Source organism: Plasmodium gonderi (genome assembly GCF_002157705.1).
Source record: "Plasmodium gonderi DNA, contig: Chr11, whole genome shotgun sequence".
Taxonomy (NCBI): domain Eukaryota; phylum Apicomplexa; class Aconoidasida; order Haemosporida; family Plasmodiidae; genus Plasmodium; species Plasmodium gonderi.
Window position 1 is genome coordinate 1,690,562 of NW_021628936.1, and position 21,919 is coordinate 1,712,480.

The 21,919-nt window shown below is 24.5% G+C and overlaps 4 protein-coding genes across 4 annotated transcripts; 3 read left to right on the forward strand and 1 right to left on the reverse strand.

Moving 5' to 3' along the window:
* Nucleotides 1-1,323: 1,323 nt before the first annotated feature.
* On the forward strand, nucleotides 1,324-3,729 carry PGO_113610 (hypothetical protein, conserved; the record flags this gene model as incomplete). The annotated part of the gene is made up of 1 exon (XM_028688695.1): nucleotides 1,324-3,729. One exon carries the CDS (start codon nucleotides 1,324-1,326, stop codon nucleotides 3,727-3,729), a length of 2,406 nt encoding a protein of 801 aa, XP_028544496.1.
* Nucleotides 3,730-5,604: 1,875 nt separating this feature from the next.
* PGO_113620 (hypothetical protein, conserved) lies at nucleotides 5,605-6,768 on the forward strand (the record flags this gene model as incomplete). Its single annotated transcript, XM_028688696.1, has 1 exon — nucleotides 5,605-6,768. The coding sequence occupies one exon, from the start codon at nucleotides 5,605-5,607 to the stop codon at nucleotides 6,766-6,768; it is 1,164 nt and encodes a 387-aa protein (XP_028544497.1).
* A 10,595-nt stretch (nucleotides 6,769-17,363) lies between these two features.
* PGO_113630 (hypothetical protein, conserved) lies at nucleotides 17,364-19,757 on the forward strand (the record flags this gene model as incomplete). Its single annotated transcript, XM_028688697.1, has 1 exon — nucleotides 17,364-19,757. One exon carries the CDS (start codon nucleotides 17,364-17,366, stop codon nucleotides 19,755-19,757), a length of 2,394 nt encoding a protein of 797 aa, XP_028544498.1.
* A 473-nt stretch (nucleotides 19,758-20,230) lies between these two features.
* On the reverse strand, nucleotides 20,231-21,459 carry PGO_113640 (hypothetical protein, conserved; the record flags this gene model as incomplete). The annotated part of the gene is made up of 3 exons (XM_028688698.1): nucleotides 20,231-20,561; nucleotides 20,767-21,275; nucleotides 21,457-21,459. 3 exons carry the CDS (start codon nucleotides 21,457-21,459, stop codon nucleotides 20,231-20,233), a joined length of 843 nt encoding a protein of 280 aa, XP_028544499.1.
* Nucleotides 21,460-21,919: the final 460 nt, after the last annotated feature.

Below are 21,919 nucleotides of genomic sequence, written 5' to 3' on the forward strand. Positions count from 1 at the left end.
TCATGTAGAAAAAGGTACATTTATAAACACTGTAAGCAGAGAAAATGAAAAAAAGGATAATAAATCGTAGTAATATATACAAATTCTCATTAACAGGCATGTGCTAAATCAGTGCGTAGTTTGTTCCTATTATTTTTTACCATTATGTTTCCCCTTTTTTTTCTATCATTGTTAATTGTAACTTTAATTGAAATTTCTTTTTTCTTTTGTTCACATGAAAAAAAAGAGATGAATAAAAAGAAATGAAAAAAAAAAAAAAAAAAAAAAAAAAAAAACATTTAAGCGTGTAACAAATAGTAATTCAGTGTATAAATGAATAAGGGATAACAAATCAATGGATATTTTAAAAGGTGTTATGTGTGTGGTGAATGATTGTGTAGAAATTATGTAAAGCTTTTTTATATATATTGTGTTCCTTTGGTCTGTAACTTTTTTTTTTTATTATTTTAGACATAAATTATGTAAAAAAAGGCATAGATCGAAAATTGCGAATTTTGTGAGAATGACAATGTTCCAAAGTTGGGGGTGGGTGGGAATTGTGTTGTGTATGTAAACATAAAATGTGCATACATTTCAGTTGTACTATGTATGAATGATAACTGAAAAAAAAAAAAAAAAAAAAAAAATGCTGATAAAGGCGTTGTGCTCACGAAAATACTAAAAACATATTGATATTTATATGGAACAAATTTTCTCTCCCCATTTGTTGCTTAAAGAATTAATTCAAATCTGTTTCATTTCATTAACAACTTGCACTGATTTCTCTTCTTTTTTTTTTTTTTTTTTTTTTTTTTTATTGGGGGCAAGATGGGGAAGGGAATAAAGGTTTTGGAATCATATCTTTTTTTTAATTTGTGTATGATAATTTGTTCATGACAATTTTTGCATGTTAACTGTGTGTACATGTACGTGGGTACCCACACTCGTACATTTTTTTTTCCCCCACTTTGTGTGCACACATACATGCACGTGTAAAAAAAATATATATATATATATATATATATATATATATACATATATTAATCCTAATAATATTTCAGAAATGATAACATTATTTCATTTTTCTAGTAAGTAAAATAAAAAAGAGAGATTTTTTGATCATTTACATTTACAAAAAAAAAAAAAAAAAAGAAAAAACGTTTTCTAAGAGAACGCTTTCCTTTACATTTTTTTGTCTAATTTTTTTTTTAAATTCTATGTTACAAAGCTTAACAACTTTTTCATCTGTTTGTCGCAAAACGATATTTTGTCACGATAGAATTTTCTTTTTATTTTTTATTTTATTTTTTTTTTTTTTTTTCCTTTTTGGGAGAAGCCACAATGATGATGAAAAACTTAAATAGTAATAATAATGACACTGAAATTGATGACATCTCAGTAAACATAAATAACAGCAACGATTTTGACAGAGTCTTAAATGAAATTAAGCTAAAAGAGCTTCAACTTGAAAAGCTCAAAACGAAAAAACACACGAAAAATAAAGCAAAGTCCCAAAATGGTAACAATATAGAAAATAATAAAGTAAGTGTAAACCAGAAATCAGAGAAAAATGCAAAAAAAAGCGACAGAATTCTTAGCAAAGGTAAAGGAAGAGAAACTTTCCTGCCAAATGAAACAATCAAAAAAAATGTAAAAGGAGTGACAAACTTAATAAACGAAAAGAACGTTAAAAGTGCAAAACACGTACAGAAAAATGTACAGAACAACGATTTGTATGATACACCTGTTTTCCCCCAGATAACCTCCTTAATTTTATACCATGAAAAAGAAAATAACTACTCTGAATCTTCCAGTAGCATTAAAAATGTAATAAATGAAAAAGTAAAAAGACACAGTTCAAACCATAAAATTGAGAAGCATACCATATATGATATTTATGCAAAAACGTTAAAAAAATTGTCAATTGAAGATGAAAGTGACGTCTTAAAAGAAAGTGATGAAGAAAATTTTTATTTCAGCATGAACAAAATTTCAGACAAGAGAAAAAATAATTTAAATTTTTCAAACTCTAATTTTTCAAATAACACTTCAGATATATCATCATTTAATTTTATTCCAACATACCAAACTAAGAATAGAAACGTGGAAAAAAGAAACAAAGGTCAAAATGTAAAGGACTCAAGGTTGCGACATATGAAACGTTGCAGCGTGGATTCACAACACCACAAACACAGCAAGGAGAAAAAAGAATGCAAAAAATCAGATCAGTTTAATTCGAAAGGTTCTGCTAAAAATCATACAAATGATGTAAATCATACAGATGGTGTAAGCCACGCAAATGATGTAAACTATACAAATGATGTAAACTACACAAACGATGTAAACTATACAAGTGATATGAATACCACAAATGGCAAAGATTTTTACTATGATGAAGAAATGCATGACGTCTCGCACCTAAACAAGTGTCATCATAGTTATAAAGGTGGTAGTGACCACTCGGGTGAAAAGAAAAACATAAAGGGAACGGCAAAAAATGAAAATGAAGGGGAAAAAATAGGAAGAGAATCAGATGCATGTGTAAATGAAAAGAATGAGGATGGAGGTATTTACAAAAGTCAGGAAAGGTGCAAATTAAAAGATGTAGACATAGATGAACAATCTTATATGTATGATGAAAAGCTTCCTACAGACTTCCTAAACGTAGAAGAAAATAAAAAATGCAACACAGAAGAATCAAAATCTTTGGAAAAAGAATATTTCATACAAAAAGAAAATAGAAATTCTAAAAAGGAACAAAAAGTATTTTTGCACAACGGTAATAATAATAGCACTCATAATGAATCACAAAAGGAAAGTGATTATTTAGGCATGTCGAATTCATTGTACATTGAAAGCTTACATGAAGGCAAAGAAGAAAAAATGAAAAATAACCAAGTAAAAAATGGAAAATGTGACACAACCAATATTAAGATTAAGGATAATGTCATAAGTAGCCATGACAATAACAATAATGCATATGATGGAAAGGGATCAATACAGACATCATTGCAGGGCATTTCTCAAATTAATATGTATGATTCATTAAATAACCATTTACATAAAAAACGAAAATATGCAAGTGGAAAACAAAATGGAGATTACGCAAAATCAGACATAACTACAACTGATTCTGAATTTTCTATAGATGAAAAGTTAAACATGTCATACGAGACTTTTAAAAATAAAAACAGAAATAATGAAATGTTACCTGTTGTACAATCTACCAAAAGTAAAGAGAATCTACTAAAAGTAGTAAATAGTAAACCCATTTTAAATATTAGGAAACTGTTAAGAATAATGCGAGAATTTTATGTTGGATTTATTGGTCTACAATTAATTTATTTTATAACATATCTTCTTTTTGGCAATAATAGCATTTACTTAATTCAAATTGTTTCCATATCTTGTACTTTCTTTTCCCTATTAGATGCCAATTATCACGGTTATTTACTAAATGGCTTTATTGACATGTGTATTGCAATTTTTTTAAATATAGCCATTTTACAAGACATCGCTGGTTTTAAAAGCGTAAAAACTAATGATGTCCTAAAAAATATAACCGTGTCAAATGTTGTTTTCCTCTATTTCTTTTCTGTGTTCTCATTTTTGAATAGTTATTTTATACATAAATTGCACACCATGGAAAGAAAAAATATAAAACATGTAATACGAAGCATCGAATCAAAGGCGGGAACGGTTGTTAAAAGCACCACGTTGGCTATATCACCATCCAAAAGTGTTCATTAAATATGTTTCTAAGTGCATGTGCAGGAATGTATATATATATATATATATATGTGTGACTATTAAGAAATCTGAATTCGCGGAAGAAAAAAGTAAAAAATGGACTGCTTGAACTCCCTTAATTTTGCATGACCCCCTTTTCTCATAATAAAAATGTTTTAATTAAAAACTTTTTTTTTACATTTTCTCATACCATATCAACACGCTTGGGATGAAAAGTGTGTAGGTATGCATGCTGCCTTTTGCGTTCCTATTCGTGTATATTTTTTTTTTTTTTTTTTTTTACTTTGTTCTATTTTTTATTTTATTTTATTTTTTTTTTTGTTGTAATATTTAATTACTTGCTAACCTTAAATTTCCCTTTTTATTACATAAGGGTAGGAAGAAACTATACTTTGGCAAAAGGTACTTAAATGCAAAATAAAATGAAGTTGTTTTACTTAAACATTTGCAATAAAAAAAAAAAAAAAAAAAAAAAAAGTGTATATTATAATATACATTTTTTGCATAAGTTACTGTTCCTTTTAACCTGTTTGCATTTCATAAATGCACATTAAACAAATTGTGCTCAAGCATGTTTCATGTACTTATCATTTCGTCCAATTGGTATTTATGTTTTCCAAACAGTCACTGATGAAGGAAGGAAAAGTAGAAAAACATGATAAGACTTAGCAAAATAATGGAAAAATGGATTAAAAAAAAAAAAAAAAAAAAAAAAAAAAAAAAAAAACAACAAATCTGAATTACACGTAATAAACTACGCAAATTGGAGCATGCAAATTTCATGATTTTTTTTCAAATTTTTGGCTAATCCCAAAGTAGACAGGTGAATATTTCTATAAATGACCTGTTTTTTTCATTGCATTAAGCCTAATATTCTTGTTTTCCCTAAACAAGAAAAAAAAAAAATCACATTTTCTTTTCTTTATCGTATTTCCCCACAATGCACATAACACATACTGAGTGACTTGTTCACATAAAATTATATTTTTCACCCATAGAAATGTACTTTTTTTTTGTTTGTTTTTTCATTTTACAGTAATTTTTGTATATTTATTTTCATATTACATAAAAAAATAGACAAAAACATACATTATAACTGAAAAAGAAACACAAGCGTTTTTTTTTTTACTACTAAAAGTATCTTTATTTACAAATATATTTTTGTCGTACATAGCAATGAAAATGTAAATCTACCGAAAAGAGAATTAAAGGAAATAAAGTAAATTTTAAAAGATATGATAAGTAGTTCTTCGCGTAAACATATCACATCAAATTCATTAAAGTGTGCAAAAAGAGGAGCAAGGAAAATTCTATATCCTTTTTTCCCCTTTAGATATGAATACACACATAATAATATGCGTCGTATGGGGAATAGTAAAAAAAAATACAAGTTATATTCGTAACATTTTTTTTTTTTTATTTTAGAAAAACTATTTTTTATTTCATGTTTTTTTTTTTTTTTTTTTTTTTGCTTCTTTCTTGTGCAGTTATTTATAATTTAAAAAGTATTGTGTGTTTTACTTCTCTAGTTCTAAACTTTTAAAGAAGAAATATAAAACTTGTAATTGTATATGTCTCATATATTTCATTCATGCATGTGTAACATACATGCACACATATACATTTTGTTATTTAAAAGGTTATATATGGAAAACATATTTTTTTGGTAAAAATGTAAAAGCAGAAGCTCGTAAAAAAAAAGTAATTCAGGAAAAAAGAAAAAAGAATAAATTTATTTTTATTGAATAACTCTGTTCCAAAAGACATTATAACGCTATTAAATTGCTTAATTTCTTTAATGTACAATACATCAGAGAGCACAACATTTAAATAATAATCATATTTTATTTATATATTTATTTTATATAACATAAAATGGTCCAAAAAATGGAAAACGACAACCACGATTTCAACACTTGTAGTAGCAATTTTGATATGTTAATGAAAAAAATATGTAACGAATTAAAAAAAGGAGATAAAAACAAAAATGGGTTAATTATGTATAATACTTTTATTGATGTACTGGATTTATTTCAGATTGAATATGGTAGCTCCATTATGGACTATTTAATGAAACATTGTATTGTGACTGAAGACGGGTTTGTGAATTATAAGAAATTGTGGCTTATTTATGATCCTTCAAAAGTAACGAGAAATAATTCTGAATCTGTGGAAGAATCCATTAACCCTAAATTTATCGACATTCAGGATAGGTATGAAGACACTGATAAATATGCTCAGGAAAAAAATGAAATTATAAGAAAATTATATTCCCAGTGGGACAAATGCTTATTAAAAGATGATGAATTCAAAGCCAAGCTAATTAATGGGAATGTTGATATTACTCCCGAATTTGAAAGATCTCTATACTTACATGGCCCAAGTAGATCCTTAAGTTTTGCAAATGTAATGAAAACATTGTACATTAACAATAGTAAAAATAGAAAGAACAGAAGCAATTTTGTAAGCAAAATAAAAAATGAAAAATGGAAGAAATTAAATATTGATGAAAGTGAACAGCATTCTTTTCAAGATCCCCCAAGAAATCCAATAGTATGGGGAGAACCAAATGTCACAGATCTAGATAACGTAATTCAGAGTGTTGAGCTTATTTCAAAACATTTTATGGAAAACGGAAATTTTAACATCAAGGACGAAAAAATCATATCAAAGGATTTTTTTAATAATACAGTGAAAAATTTAATAAAAAACTACATTAGTAACAAAATTTCAGAGAATGAATTTTATTTATGTTTAAATAAATTAAATATATCAATAACGCCGAAATTAAATAACTTGATAAAATCCCATGAATTAGACAGCAATGGAAAATTTAAAGATTTTTCCACAACAATAAATAGATGCATACCAAAAAACATCTCACATAATTTAGAAAAAAATATGCACTTATGCATGGTTCAAAAAGATGACAAAAATTCAAAGTTAAATTTTTCTTTTAACAATATCCCTTGTGATCAATTATCCCCTGAGAAGACTAGTGATAACCCATACTCTAATAACCATATTAACAAACACTAGTTGTTACACTTTAAAAATAAAACAAAATAAAGAACCTGAATTCGTAGAAAGGAGTAAATAGGTATCGACGTATATTAATGGGGAATTTCACTTTTTTGTATTTATGCAAGTGTTTATATATGTGTCTGTGCCAGAATCATACAAAACATTAAAATTATTATAGCTCATAAATATTTTTATTGTTTTAAAAAATACAAAAGTGTTTATTTATTATTAATAAACATACGTTATTCTAGCAATTTTTTTTTTTTCTTTGTTTTAAGCTCGTTTAATTCTATAAATACAATATATTCGCTTAACGTGTTCCTTTTTCCCCGTAAGCCGCTATTTTCAAATTTCGGTCTCTTCATTTCGGTTTTCTTTTATATTTTACTTGTAAAATTTTGAAATAATTACCGGAATATTTTATTTAAAGTATTTTTTTTCATTTGTATATTATCCTATACCCACAATTCAATTATTTCTGAACATTGTATTAATCTCTTATTGTATGTGTATAAAACAGTATTAACTGTTTTAATAAAATTTCCCTATTTTATAAAATAATAAACGTGAAATACAAACCAAGTAAATTGTGTACACTTATTTAGGAATGTATGTTATAACAAAAAGTAGAAGTAAAAAGTTATGGATATGCCATGAGCTCAAAGAATTTAAGTGCATAAACTCTTGTTTCTTTAAGTAGTTTTGTTCTATAAACTTCATATATATTTAAGTATTCATAATTACTTCTATGTTTCATTTCACACGAAATATTGCTACAGAATGATTTTTTCTACCTTTTCTAAACGTATGCTCTCAACATGTCCGCTAATGAAATAGCGTGGGGATAAATATATAGTAGTTTATGGTATATTGCACATGCTTTTTTTTAAACGTTGTAATTAAACGAAGGGAAGAGGTGTTAAAATATTTCTTAAAAGAACAAAATGAGGATAAAATTTACTAGCATGTAACACTAGTTTAAGATAAATAAGTAACCCAGGTAACATGACAAATTCCTGTGATTTTTCTTTTTTCTGCTTTTTGGAAAATAGACAGCTATAAATTAATCCTAAATTATGAACAAGGTTTTTACACATGTATTATTTCTTTTGATTTGATGTAAAGTTTTTACATTCGTAGTTCTACATTGCTCTGACAAATGCAGAAAATATGTATTAACTTGTATATATATTTCCGTTAGGAAATAAAAATTGCTTCTTTTTATGTGTATACATATTTTTTAGTGTCTATAGATAAGCCTAATAACATTTTTTATTTGAATTGAACAATGCGAGATTTATGCTTGTGCTAAAGATTTTATGAGAAGATACGACCACTTTTGCTATATATTGTCCTTACCACTTCTTCTCACTCGTTCGAACTTGAAAACCATTTAACATAAATACTTTCTTTAGAATAAGGAAGGTTACTTACTTTAAACTATACATAAATGTACATATTAAAAAATGCATCTCCCATAATTACCCCGTTTATTTATTATCTTCAAAATTGTGTCCATTTATGGTCTTCTTTATGTTTTTTAAACGTTATACCCGTTTTCGTTCTAATTACGTGTACTTAATTTGATTTGAATTTGAAAGAACCTTTTCTCTTTGTGAAGAGGAATAATCCAACATAATGATACGAAAAACAAAACATTGCAAATATCTGAAGTCCTATGTTTCTAAAAAAATATGTAGGCGTAATTTGAATTTAAACTTTTATTTCAGCATAACCATTTCCAATAAAATTTTTAGTGGAAGGTAGTTTGCTTCTGAGGAAACATTTAGTATCTTTTTTTATTCATATGAACTTACAATCACACATACACATTTTAAAATGTGTCCTTAATGCATAAATAAACATCAATATGGGGATTTAATGATAAAACCTTTAAACAGCTTAGGTAGAAAGCACACACATATACTTCGCAAGAAAGCATTTGACACTTTTCCTGCAATAAACAAATTTTGAAGGAAATTACTTATTTCACACCTTTTATTTTTGGGGGAAGGAAAAATAATTCATATTACATATAAGTCATTTCAGACATGTGTGTAAAAATAGACGAATGGAATTGTTGACTATTAACATAGCAGTTATTGTAAAAGCTACTTGTGCTGCGGAGCTTATGTGTCACAAACTCAAATGATTCCTTTCTGTAAGAAAAAAAAAAGGTATGCAATTTTTTTAGAAAAATCGTGTTTCTTCTCTTTTAACGAGAGAGAAATTGTTACGCAAAGATGTGTTTATTTTCCTCCTTTCAACATGTGGGTGATAAAAAACTTAATATGAAAAATTAATTAGATATCCCATAAATATGTATCTATACTTTTACATAACAATAGCATTTTAAAGAACACTCTTGTTTAAAGGGAAGTACTTTTTCAAAATTTGCTAAGTATAATTTGTTCTATATATTATCCATTAGACAGTTTTACAACACATGTAGTTCATTTTTTTTTTAAATACTTTCATTGTAAGGGCATTTTATTAAATTTATATGATAATGTCATTATTCGGATTACTCATTCTAATTTGAGACATAGAGTGAAAGAAACAAAATAAAATATGCTTTAGTAAAATTCTGAATATTATTTCTTGCATGAAATACTTTCTCATATAGGTCTTATTCATAATATACACACAGTAGCATTATTTCATTGTTAGATCAGGAAGTACTTAAGTTTTAAAAAAGCGAAGAAAACACTTTGTTTTTCTCTTTCATTTTTTCATCAGATGAAATTTTTATGAAATTGTCTAAAATTAAATTATCACTGGTATATTACTGAAAGTTAATGAGTTCTCCAAAGTAAACTAATCTTTAAAAATGAAAAAGTGCTAATAATGAAAACATAAAATAATAGAGTAAATAGATGAAATTTACATTTTATCTTAGTCGCAAAAAAAATAAAATGTTTATGGATATTTAAATTTAAAAGTTCATTATAGTCTTTGCAAAACGTGCGTAATTAATTCAAAAGGAAAATCGCAAAGGTTTGAACCTAATAGTTGCCTTTAAAAGAACTGTAATGCACTAAAGATGTTTTAATATAAAAGTATAAGAGGCCTGAAATAAATTATATTAATATAAAAATAAAACCTAATAAAAATTGTACGAGTTAAGTAATTAGGACTCTGTTATAAAATTAAAATTATCAACATTTAAAATATATACTAATAAAATATATAACACACATTAATTTATTAAATTCATTATTCTATAAAATTAAGAAATAATTATATATATGTCTTATTTATATTAAATATCATAATAATTTCAGTACTCAATAATTTTTAATTTAAATTTTATTACATAGTTAATTAGACAAAATTATTAAAGTGAATATTACGATTGAATTAATTAAAATAATATTTTATTCATCCAATTATAAAATTATTTATCTTAATAATCAAATATATAACATAACTACTTTTTTAAATTATAATTGAATTAATTAGTATATTTTAGTGTAGTTAATTATTTTTACAAAATAAAATAAATATTTCAATATAATTAATAACTAATTAAATAAATTAAATAATAAATATAAATAAATAAAAATAATAAATATAAATAAATAAAAATAATAAATATAAATAAATATAAATAATAAATATAAATAAATTAAATAATAAATATAAATAAATTAAATAATTAAACAAATATATATTAACTAAACAATTAATACATCAGTAATTTAAATATATTCAATACATAAATTTATTATTTTAAGTTGTTTTCGAACTATCTAAACAGATTCATTAATGATAGTTATTTTTAATTTATTAAAATCAATATTAATTGCTGTTACAAATATTATTTTAATATTTTTGAATTCAGCAAAATAAATATTTATTTATAATAATATAAATACATTAATTATAATTTTGTATAATAAATTAGTTAAATAAGACAAATATAACTTTTAATATGTAATATGAATAAATTTTAATTCATATAATTCAAAAATTTATTTATTTGTCATATTTATAAATTAATTAATTTTATATATACCATTATTAATTATATAATAATTTATAAAATAAATATATTTTTTATTTTCTTAATAATAATTTTGAATTTGATTATTAGTAAATATATATTATTATATATGCATTTTTTTTTTTAAATTAAATAATTAATTTAATTAAAATTTTTATAATTAATTATCTCCGCATATTAATGAACGATATTATGTAATATTTTAATATTTATATAATTGATTTACTTAATTAATTATCATTAATAAAATATTTTTTTTAAGTTTATACTACAATTAATTAATTAAATTATTCAGTTTATTTACTTAATTATTATTATAATTATTTAGTTTTTTTTATTATGTAATTAATATAATTAACAATATATAAAATTGTATATATTTATTAATTCTTTAATATATATATTATATTTTTATTTATTTATTTCATGTATTATTTATATTTAAAAAATAATGACATTTACTCTTTTATATATTAAATATATATTATTAATAATTAATTTAATGTATATATTTATTTATTTATTTTATTTAATATGTACATAATTCATTTATGTAATATATTTTCATATTTTATTTATAATTAACTTACTTATTTTTTTTTTTAATATTTGAATAATTTATTATATATATATATATATATATAACCACTTATTTAATATAATTAATTTGTTTATTGCTTAATTAATGTAATTTAATTAATATATTTGTTTTTTTAATTTTTTTTTAAAAATATATTTAATTAATTTTTTATTAATATATTTATTTTTTTTTATTTTATTTATATATATATTTATTTAATTAATTTTTTATTTTATTAATATATTTATTTTTTTTTATATTATTTATATATATATTTATTTAATTAATTTTTTATTTTATTTATATATATATTTATTTAATTAATTTTTTATTTTATTAATATATTTATTTTTTTTATTTTATTTATATATATATATATATTTATTTATTTATTTAAGTTTTTTATTTAATTAATATATATAATTAATTTATTTACTATTTAATTTATATATATTTATTTATTTAATTCATATAATTAATTTAATTATCATTTAATATATTTATTTGTTACTTTATTTAAATAAATATGTTCGTTAAATATAGTATATTAATAATTAATTATATATTAAATTGAGTCAATAACTTATTTATTACATATTATACTAATAAAATTATTCTTCTTTTATTTAATTTTATTTTTTAACTTTTCCTGAAATACTTCTATTAATTATAATTTTGCTTACATTTATCGGTTTTAATTGCACATAAAATGATAATAAATTATTTAAAAATAATTTAATAAAGTATATATAAATTAAGAATATTATTATTATTTTATATGTAAATTTACCTTTTGCTAAGTTAATTTTATTGATACAAATTTTTGTAAATCATTTTTGTACAAATTTGTTTACGCATTTAAATTCTTTCACTAATTTGTTTATGTTATTAGGCGCATTAATGCTTGTAAATGCTAAATAAATATGACTGTTTTTTTTTTAGTTTACATTCACACTTGAAAAAAAAAAAAAATAATAAATACACAATCATATTACTTTGATAAGTTTTTTATATGTAGGAAATGTTTTTCAAATTACACTATGTATTTAATTTCAAGCTAAAGTTTTTTCTTACAATATTTTTGTTAACTTTAAGAATTGTTCTGATTTTTTTGCCTTTCCTTTATTGATTTTTTCAGAATTACAAACATTAATGCATATAATAATATGAAGCATTTCCTTAGGGATGCCTTAAGTTGTATTAATGAATATGCATGATTAATGTGCTAATGACTTTTGAGCTTTTTAACCTCCAGTGAATTAAAAAAATTTTATTTTTTCTTTTAATTTTACCCTTTCTCAAGGAGTGTTAAATGTATATAATGGATGATACTTGTAAATAAAATAGAATGCGCGTAATACCAAATGGTATATATTTATAAAATGTTGTGATGGAAAAGGAACAAACTGATGGCTGTTTATAATTGTGCACTTAATACAGTAATAACGACATTTTTTTGCTAAAACTGGAAAATTTTTGATTGCGAATGTATAAAAATTACTAAAATAAAGCGTTTTGCTCCTTTATCCTTTGGTGCTTATAAAAATTATAATTCTAAATGCATATACCCAATAAACTTTTGAAAAAAGCAACCATAATGAATGAATAGCAAGGAATCATCGTACATGTCGCTTTCTTTTTCCATTTTTTCAACAATTGTTAAAAAGTCAAAATTAGCCTAAAAAAGGCCTAACTTTATTCATTGTAATAGTAAAATAGAAACGCTGTAAAAAGTGCTTTTTTAAAATGAATAACTTGTCTACAAATAAAAATTTGTATTGTATGTTCATACTTGTGTTAGTAAAAAGGTATATAACCCCATTTATTTTAATGAATAAATATATGAAGAAGTGAAAACAATATTTTTTGGGGTTTATTCCTCTTTTGTGTTTTTAACGAACAAAGGTAAAAATAAGGATATGTCTCATAAATTCCCTATGTTATAGAATTAAAGTTGTAAAACTTTAAAAAATAACAAGAACACTATTGTTTTTCATTAAATAATAATAAATCATAAAGGAATACAACCTTTTATTTAAAATATGTAGCACAAGAATAAGGGCATTATAAATAAGCCCTTCTCGTGAATTACATAATGAAATTTTTTTAAGGTTTTCATTTTCACCTATTTTTTTTTCTCTTGTATTATAGATGTCTACAGAATTTAAGCTAGAAAAAACTTGTTTCTTTCTATTAAAAATAATTTTAAATACATGGATTGGGTAAATTTCTTCTTTGAAAACATTTAACTTTTTAGAACTCATTGTCAAACCGATTGTTATTGTGGTACATATTATATTCTCCTGAGAAATTAAGTAAAGAATGTCTTTGCACTACACAAAAATTAAATATATGGTATTTAACAAGTCAACTGTTGCTTAAATGTGTATAATGTATATAATAAAAAATGAAATAACTTAATATTTTTTACACAAAAGAAAATCATTAAAATATTATAAGAAAAAGATATGTAGGTAGACACTAAAAAATGATAATTTAATATTTAAAAGAGAGTGCAAATTTAAATTTCTTAAAAATATACTGAGATAAAAAAGAAAATGTAAATTTTATATACACATCTATTTATTTTACTTCAATAAAAAGTCTCTATATGAATTAGAAAAGTTGGATTTGTTTGCGTAAGCAACTTTTTCGGTTATAAATATGCATTTTATAACCTCTCTGTGTTCTTAAAATTGAGTATTTGCTAATTCTTTACCCATTTGAGTAATTTTTTAAAAAAATAAAGGACGTCTTCTTTGAATAAATACATAACTTTTATTATTTTGCACGAATAATGATCACATTTTGTGTTTCTTGCTGTCTTAGTGAAAGTTAAATCTCTTGTGAAACTGATGCTCTCACATTTACTTCCACTGTTAATTTTTTTTTATCCATTTGTAGAAAAAATAGCATTGGAATAACATTTTTCTTTATCAACATATTGGAAAATTAATATTATGTTTTTAGAAAATTTATGGAATTATTGCTCCTAAAGATACCCGAAAAGTTTTTCAGGATATCAGAATCAATATACAAATATAATTGTGTTATTTTGAAACTTTATAAGTAAATGTTACCACTTAACACAATAATAATTTCCATTAATGAAAGGGGTTAATAAAAGGTGTAAATATTACTAAAATATTCTTTTACTACTGCTTAGTTTAATCAAAATGTGTAATTCTTAAATTCTACATCGCATTCGTAAGTCTCTTAGTATTATAATAATATTCAAAACAATGATATAATATGTGTAGGGGCACAAGAAACCTAGATTAAAATAATGCACCAAATGAAATTTACTCTAATAAAAAGAACTTTAAAAGACAAGCGTATTTGTTTCATTATGTTAAATAGAAAAAAAATTTTAAAAATTGCTTTCACAGCTGGGGACGGACAGGTAACACAGATGCGCTAGCATGTGAGAATTAATAAACGTTGAGCCTAAGCTTTCATATATTAATGAAAAAAAAAAATTATAAATTAAATTCAACTATTAAAATTCCCCAATGAAACATGTTCATATTTTCTACATTGTTAAAACGTTTACTGCTTCATGAAGTGAAAATGTTCGCACTACGGCAATGATTAAGTTTTAATGTTTATTCGAACATGTTGTTTAATGCCCTCGTTTATAGTGGAAGTTTGATAGAACCTGTACTTATATTTAAGTTTTGTCCTTAAATGAAAACTTTTTATAAAATATACGTGCTTATTTCGGTATGTGCACTTAAGCAATATGATGTAACGAAAATAAAGCCTCTGTGGATTCATAAAGGAGTTTTAGTATATAAGATTAATCTTTAAAATATTTTTGGAACTTAGGAATCAATTATACATATATATTTTTAATACTTTCCCTTGTTCTACTATATTTGAAACTCCTAAGAGGAGCCCGTAAAAATAAAAGGGTTTTTCTTTTAAACAATAAAATTCACAATTATGTTTTAACATTTAGATAGGTTCACGTAAAGTGACATTTCACATAAATGAAATTCTAAGGAATATATAAATAAAAAGTAGATAATCATGTGTAACATGCGCGGTGTTAATGTTTTTTAGGAATAAAAAATGTAATCTTGCTTTTAATTTTAGGGAAAATACTTTGCACTTTGAGTAGACTCATATACTTTTAAATAAATATTTTAATTTTCCAAAAGAAAATGAATGTCCCCTTTATGCCCATGACTACTAAAAATAATTGTAGATGGAACCGTCATCACCAAGGCAAGAATCGCGTGTAATTAATGCTTAATAATTTCTTTAATGTGCTAAAATATGAATGAAGTTTTAAATTCTTAAGTGTTTTTTCCTTTAGCTATATTTTGTTCATGTTTCATAAATATTTTAAATTTATCTTTTACTATGAAAAAGATTTATGCAGTTCATTACAAATAACGGAATTTACTAAGTGCAACGTTAATTTATTTTCTCTCATATTGTAGTCTGTAATTTATTTTTTGAATGGATCCCCATCTTCAAGTTGTAAAAAGGGTCCTTTCATTAAATAGCGAGAAATTGTATATATAGCTATAGTTCACACTAGAATTCTTTTTTTATAATGACATGTGGGGTGAAAAAATTCATGTGCGTACACTATTATAATGATTTATTCGAAACAAAAAGGGGGATAGTGAAAGAAAAATACGAAGTAAACTATAATAAAAACAATATGAATAAATTATGGAGTTCAAAGCTTAAAAGAAGGGAATTTCACAATGGGGGGATAGAACGGTTAACTTTTGATCTTTTTGTTTTATGTTTAATAAAACTTCACTGTATGTAAAGTATTTTTGCATGATTTATGCAAATTCCTATTTAAGTGAAAAAAAAAATGGTTAAACTTGTATTGTGTTGGCACATTTAAGAGGTAAGAGTTTATATATATTCCTAGGTGTGTTGTACTGTAATATCTCTAATATTGTATTATTCGAAGATTCTACAGGATTCAAATGTGCGTAATAACACGCTGGTGGTGAATTTTTTAAAATGGTAATTCTGCGAACTTTTAAATGAAAACTTGTTCGTCGTGTAAAGAAAATATGTACTCATTGTACTCCTTTTATTTTTTGTTTGAAGCTTTTAATGCGATTCATATATTTTTTAAAGTACATGAAAAGAATTTTTTTGCGCTAACAGGTGCGTACACAAGTATTTTTTATGTGCAATTGTAAATTGTTTGAGTATTTGTGATTTTTTTCCTTATTTTTATAAGGTCTCAGTGGACAATTTTTTTCAACTTTTAAATTTGTGATGAGACGATACTGTTTTAAAAATGTTGTTTTTGATCCCAATTGGAAAGGATTATATCAAAAAATATTTTATTTTCTTCTTCTTTTTTTTTTTTTTTTGATGTTATGATTGTACTCGTAATTTCGGGACATTTTTATTTTAATTATTTCTTTTTTTGGTACATGCATTTGTTGTGAACGTTTCCCTTTTCCTCAGTTCTTGTGCTTTTTTTTTGGATGAGGGAAGTGGGGGATTGGTACTATTTTTCCAATTTTTTTTTTTTTTTTTTTTTTTTTTTTCCATGCTAAAAAGTGTTACATTTGGACTGAAATTGTATACATGTTCGAATTTTTTAATTCAACCACAGAAATTTCCATGTGATTTTATTAGTTACTTTTTTTATACATTTGTTTTTGTTTGTACGTAAGATTATGATTTTTTTTTTTTATTTACAAATTTATTCTTTTTAATAAGCATAAATTTTAAAATTTATTAAGTGGATTTTTTTTTTTTTTTTGTGTTAAGGTTTAAACATAATAAAAGTTAGTACAAACATGAATATATTATAAGCTTACATATTTTTTTCAATTTTTTAACTTGAACTTTTAAATTATAAAGTGTCAGAGAAAATAATTACTCAGTTCTTAGTATTATTTTACATGCTATATTAAGCTAACACATAAAGATAACTGAAACATTCACGAAGTTTAATTTGAAGCGTTTCGTCGTTATATATATGCCCTTTTACATATTATTTTGAAACGTTACCTCATTATTTTAATAAAATACATGGAGCCTATAGATAGTTTAAACTCGAATTGTTTATTCGCTGATAGTAGGTATTATGAGAAGGAGGATGTTATTAACAATTTATATAACACAGTACTAACGAGGACAGTTAAAGAGATAGACGAAAAAAACTATAATTTAATTGAGACGCTGGTGAAGTATGAAGATGAAATAAATAGATGTATCGATATGAGTAATTATTACATAAATGAAGCATTCTCATCTACCTTAAAGACAGAAAAAGTAAGACGTAGGTTGAGGATTCACATCTACACTATTTTCAACGATGGGGACAAAGAAATAAATTACCCACCTGATATTGAAATTGCTGATTCGGAGAATATATATAAGTATTGTTCTCCTTCATCTTTTACCTTTAACATACATGGGTATATTTTAAAAGCTGATGACAGTGATTATGACAATGACTGTGATTCATATGACTTACATAAACAACCATCAACCATAATTAAAGATGATGATGGTTTCAGTTATTTAGTAGATGAAAGTGGGACGAGAACGAAGGATGATGTGGATAGTAAATATTCAGGCACAGACATTGATGATTCATCTAATACGAATGAACATATTGACTACTGCAACACAAGTGTTATGAAATTTACTTCCTTTTTTTCAACTATAATGGTTATGAGAGATAAAGAAACAATTATATATGATAAGAATAATAAAAATTATTACGATTGTGATAAGTTAACTTTTAGTCGCATAGTAAATGAGAAAAAGAAGGAGATAATTAAAATATTTTTATTTTTAGATCAAAAAATACCATTTTTTGAACTTTCTCCTGAGTTAAAGAAATTTATGCAATCTCCTGAAGAAACAATGCCAGAAGTTATAAAACGTATTTATGAATATAGCTTAGAAAAAAAATTAATTGACTTGAATGGGAATATGAAAACAGATGAAGTATTAAAAGATGTATTAGGGGTAGATGAATATGAATTTTGTGAGTTACCCAAAATTTTACAGAAACATATTTCCATTCAGAAACCAATAGTTCTAGAACATGTTGTCGATCTAGAAAAGGAAGATGAATCTGAGAGTATTTATGATATCGTAGTTGACATTTTTGAACCATTTATAACTTTTGAAGATGGTAAGCCTCAAAAATTTGTGCTCGATTCTCACCACCTGAGTAATTTATTACAATTTTTGAAAATGAATGAAACAAAAGATGTTACTGGTAGGAAAATGAGTGAAGGTTATATTGAAAAATCGAAAAATTCTAAAAATATCGAGGAAAGTGGATATAATAGTGATAAACCTGACCAAAAGTACGAGGGTGAAGAAAGTAAGAACAATACTGAAAAAAATGAAGACACAGAAGAAGGGAAAATAGCTTATAGTATAGATGGCAAAAAGATGGATGAAACGAGCGTACAGGAAGAAAAAGGCGAAAAGGAGAGATCAAGTAAAGAAAATTGCTTTTCGCATAAAGGTAATGATAAAAAAGAAACAAGTTTTAATTCTCCAGCAATTTCCATATTTGAAAAGATGAATGTAATCCAAAGTCAAATAGACAATATGGATGAGGAAATTATAAATATACTATGTAAAATTAAACAAAAAAATAGCTTAAGACTACGTTACACGAATTTTTATGAAAATCCATGTGGATTTATTGACCATGTTATGAATAGCAAATTTCCAGTAAATTTCGAAAATGTAAACGATAATAATTATATATACGACCAAGCAGCAAACATTAATGATGATAATTATTACAAACTTCCATGGGTTCATAGAGGTATTTCAAAATATTTATTAATTAAAAATAAAAATTTTGATGATGTTCTTAAATCTGTCTTAAATTCAATGAACCTAGATTATAAAAGGAAAATAGATGATATTAATACGAATGATAATAAAAAACAAAAAGTACATACAAATTCAGAAGAAAATATAGATAATAACCCGTATAAATATCCTATAAATTACAGTTATAATAACCAACCAGATTTAAGTAATAATGCATATTATTATTATCCTAATAAAAATATGAGTTATAATAATACACCAGAACAATTTAATAACAACCCTATGTACAGTTATCGCAATAATATGAATTATGAAAATAATAGCATGCAAGGCTCCTCTCCATTTCCCCGTGATGCGATGACATTCAACCTAAACAATGATAAATTCCCGGAAAATATAAATTCACAAAATAATTTTATGCAGAATAATGAGCAAGGTAATTTTAATCCATACACTCAACAAGTTGCACCATATGCACCATACATGATGAACTATCCTTTTAATGAAATGTCCCAACAGAACGGTTTTAATGTAATGTATCATCCAGGGGCAATACCTATGGAAGGAATGTATCCTAATGGGAGCTTTTACAATGCAAATAACTACATTCCATAAACGATACGTTGGTTAAAAGGTGGATTTATCATACATATGCACATGTATCTGTATATATATCTACATGCATATATATACATGTGCAAGCGTAGGGTAGACAAAATTTATGACATAACTAGCATTCCCGTACACCCCCCATAACCGATTTTTATGGTAATCTCATTCATGACCTATTCTATTTTTTAATCCTGTATATATATCGCTGTTAATTTGCCTTTACTTTTTTTTTAAATCCATTTTTTTAAGTTTTACGAAATGAACGAATTAAAACAAATTCATATCGCACAAGATATAACTTTTATATATATATATATATATATATATATATATATATATATATATCATTCTCAGATTGATAATTTTTTTTATTTATATAAAAAAAAGAAAAAAAAAAAAAACGTACATGTGCATACACATACGTGTAATGTGCGCACAAATATAAGCGATTTTGCAAATTTAATTATTTTAAAAAATTATTTTGTTGCTGGTATTATTACATCAGTGAACATGTATCTTGATGGTCTTAGTAAAGAACCCTTATTATCCCGTCTGTCAATGTAATCTCCCCAATTTCCTGACAAATTATTATATGTGAAATTTAATGCAAACGATCTAAATGGTTTTTCATACGATGGAATTGCAAATGTCTTTGTGTCTGGGTTATTTTCTCCATAGGGAATCATGTTATATCTCCAGATATGCTTGGGCTTAAAGGTAACTATGGGTTCATCATCTTTTATAGCCAAATAACTGCATAATTTATCGAAGCTATTCTTCTGTGTTGCGTCTTCGAGTGCCCTTTTCCTAATCAATAGTGAAAAGGAAAATAAAACATGGGAATATGCATTTAGGTAAAATTTGCAAAACATTTTGAATATATATTTTTTAGTGATGCCCAGACAGAACAACTTATTAATATGTGCAATACACCAACACAATTGTACATAATTCGTATATATGTATATGTACACAAATGTGTGTATGTATATGATATGCAAGGGAAACCTACCATAAGTCTGATAATCTCTCATAATCCTTACTATAATCATCTATGTTTTTGTTCTGAATTTCACTTTGCGTGTCAAAAAAGTTATTGTCTTTCATATCATCTACCACTCCTAACTCTAACATATTTGTTACATCAATAATATTTTGGTAGGTGTAATTGTGGTAACATGTTATGGCTGACGTTGTTCCCAAAAAGGCCATAAGGGCTACTAACTGATAACGGACATCTGGATTATGTTTTAATATAATATTTTTTATAGGATTAAAGAAACATTTCCCACAATTTTTAACAGATCTGTACACATTTTCTACTATATAGTCAATATAGTATTTGTATGATCTTAAATGTAATATAAAATTGTTATATCTGAAGTTTTCTCCATAGTATGAATTATCATAGGTATATATATTATATTTCTCTTTATCCTTTACAACCCATTTGGGGTGTTGCTTGCCACCACTTAATCGAATTTTACTTTTGAAAAAAAGTCTTGCATTATTTAATCGCAACTAAAAAGGGGGGTGGGATGGAAGAAAGAAGTAAAAATAACATGATCGGTGTGTTCTCAGATATAAAAAAAAAAAAAAAAAAAAAAAAAAAAGGAAGGCAAAAAGTGATACAAAAAAGGGGTAAATTGTCAAGAGTAGCTAAATAATGTAGTGTTCTTTAATGAGCTCTTTCTATTTTTACCATAATTTATAAAAAAGGAAACAAACATGACATTATGGGATGGGGGCTTTTTAAATGGTGTAAAAATGATTTGACTGTATATACATGTATATATTGTGTATAATTATATATCTTTTCCTTTCTTCTTTACAAAAAGGGAAATTTCCTAAATAAAGTTAATTGTTTTTCCCCTGTATTTATATATGTATGTTTATATATGAGCACATGTGTTATCTAAATTTACATGTATTGATGTTCACTTGTATAAGTTCGCTTTTGAAGGTAAAAGAAACAAAAAAAAAAAAAAAAAAAAAAAAAAAAAAAAAAAAAAAAAAAAAAAAAAAAAAAAAAAAAAAAAAAAAAAAAAAAAAAAAAATGTAATATGAGGAATGCTAAAATTGCAGAAAATATGAAAAACTTGAATTGCACAGAGGTATATTATTCCTGCCCATAGAATAAAGCAAAAGTTTAGATTCAAAAAAAA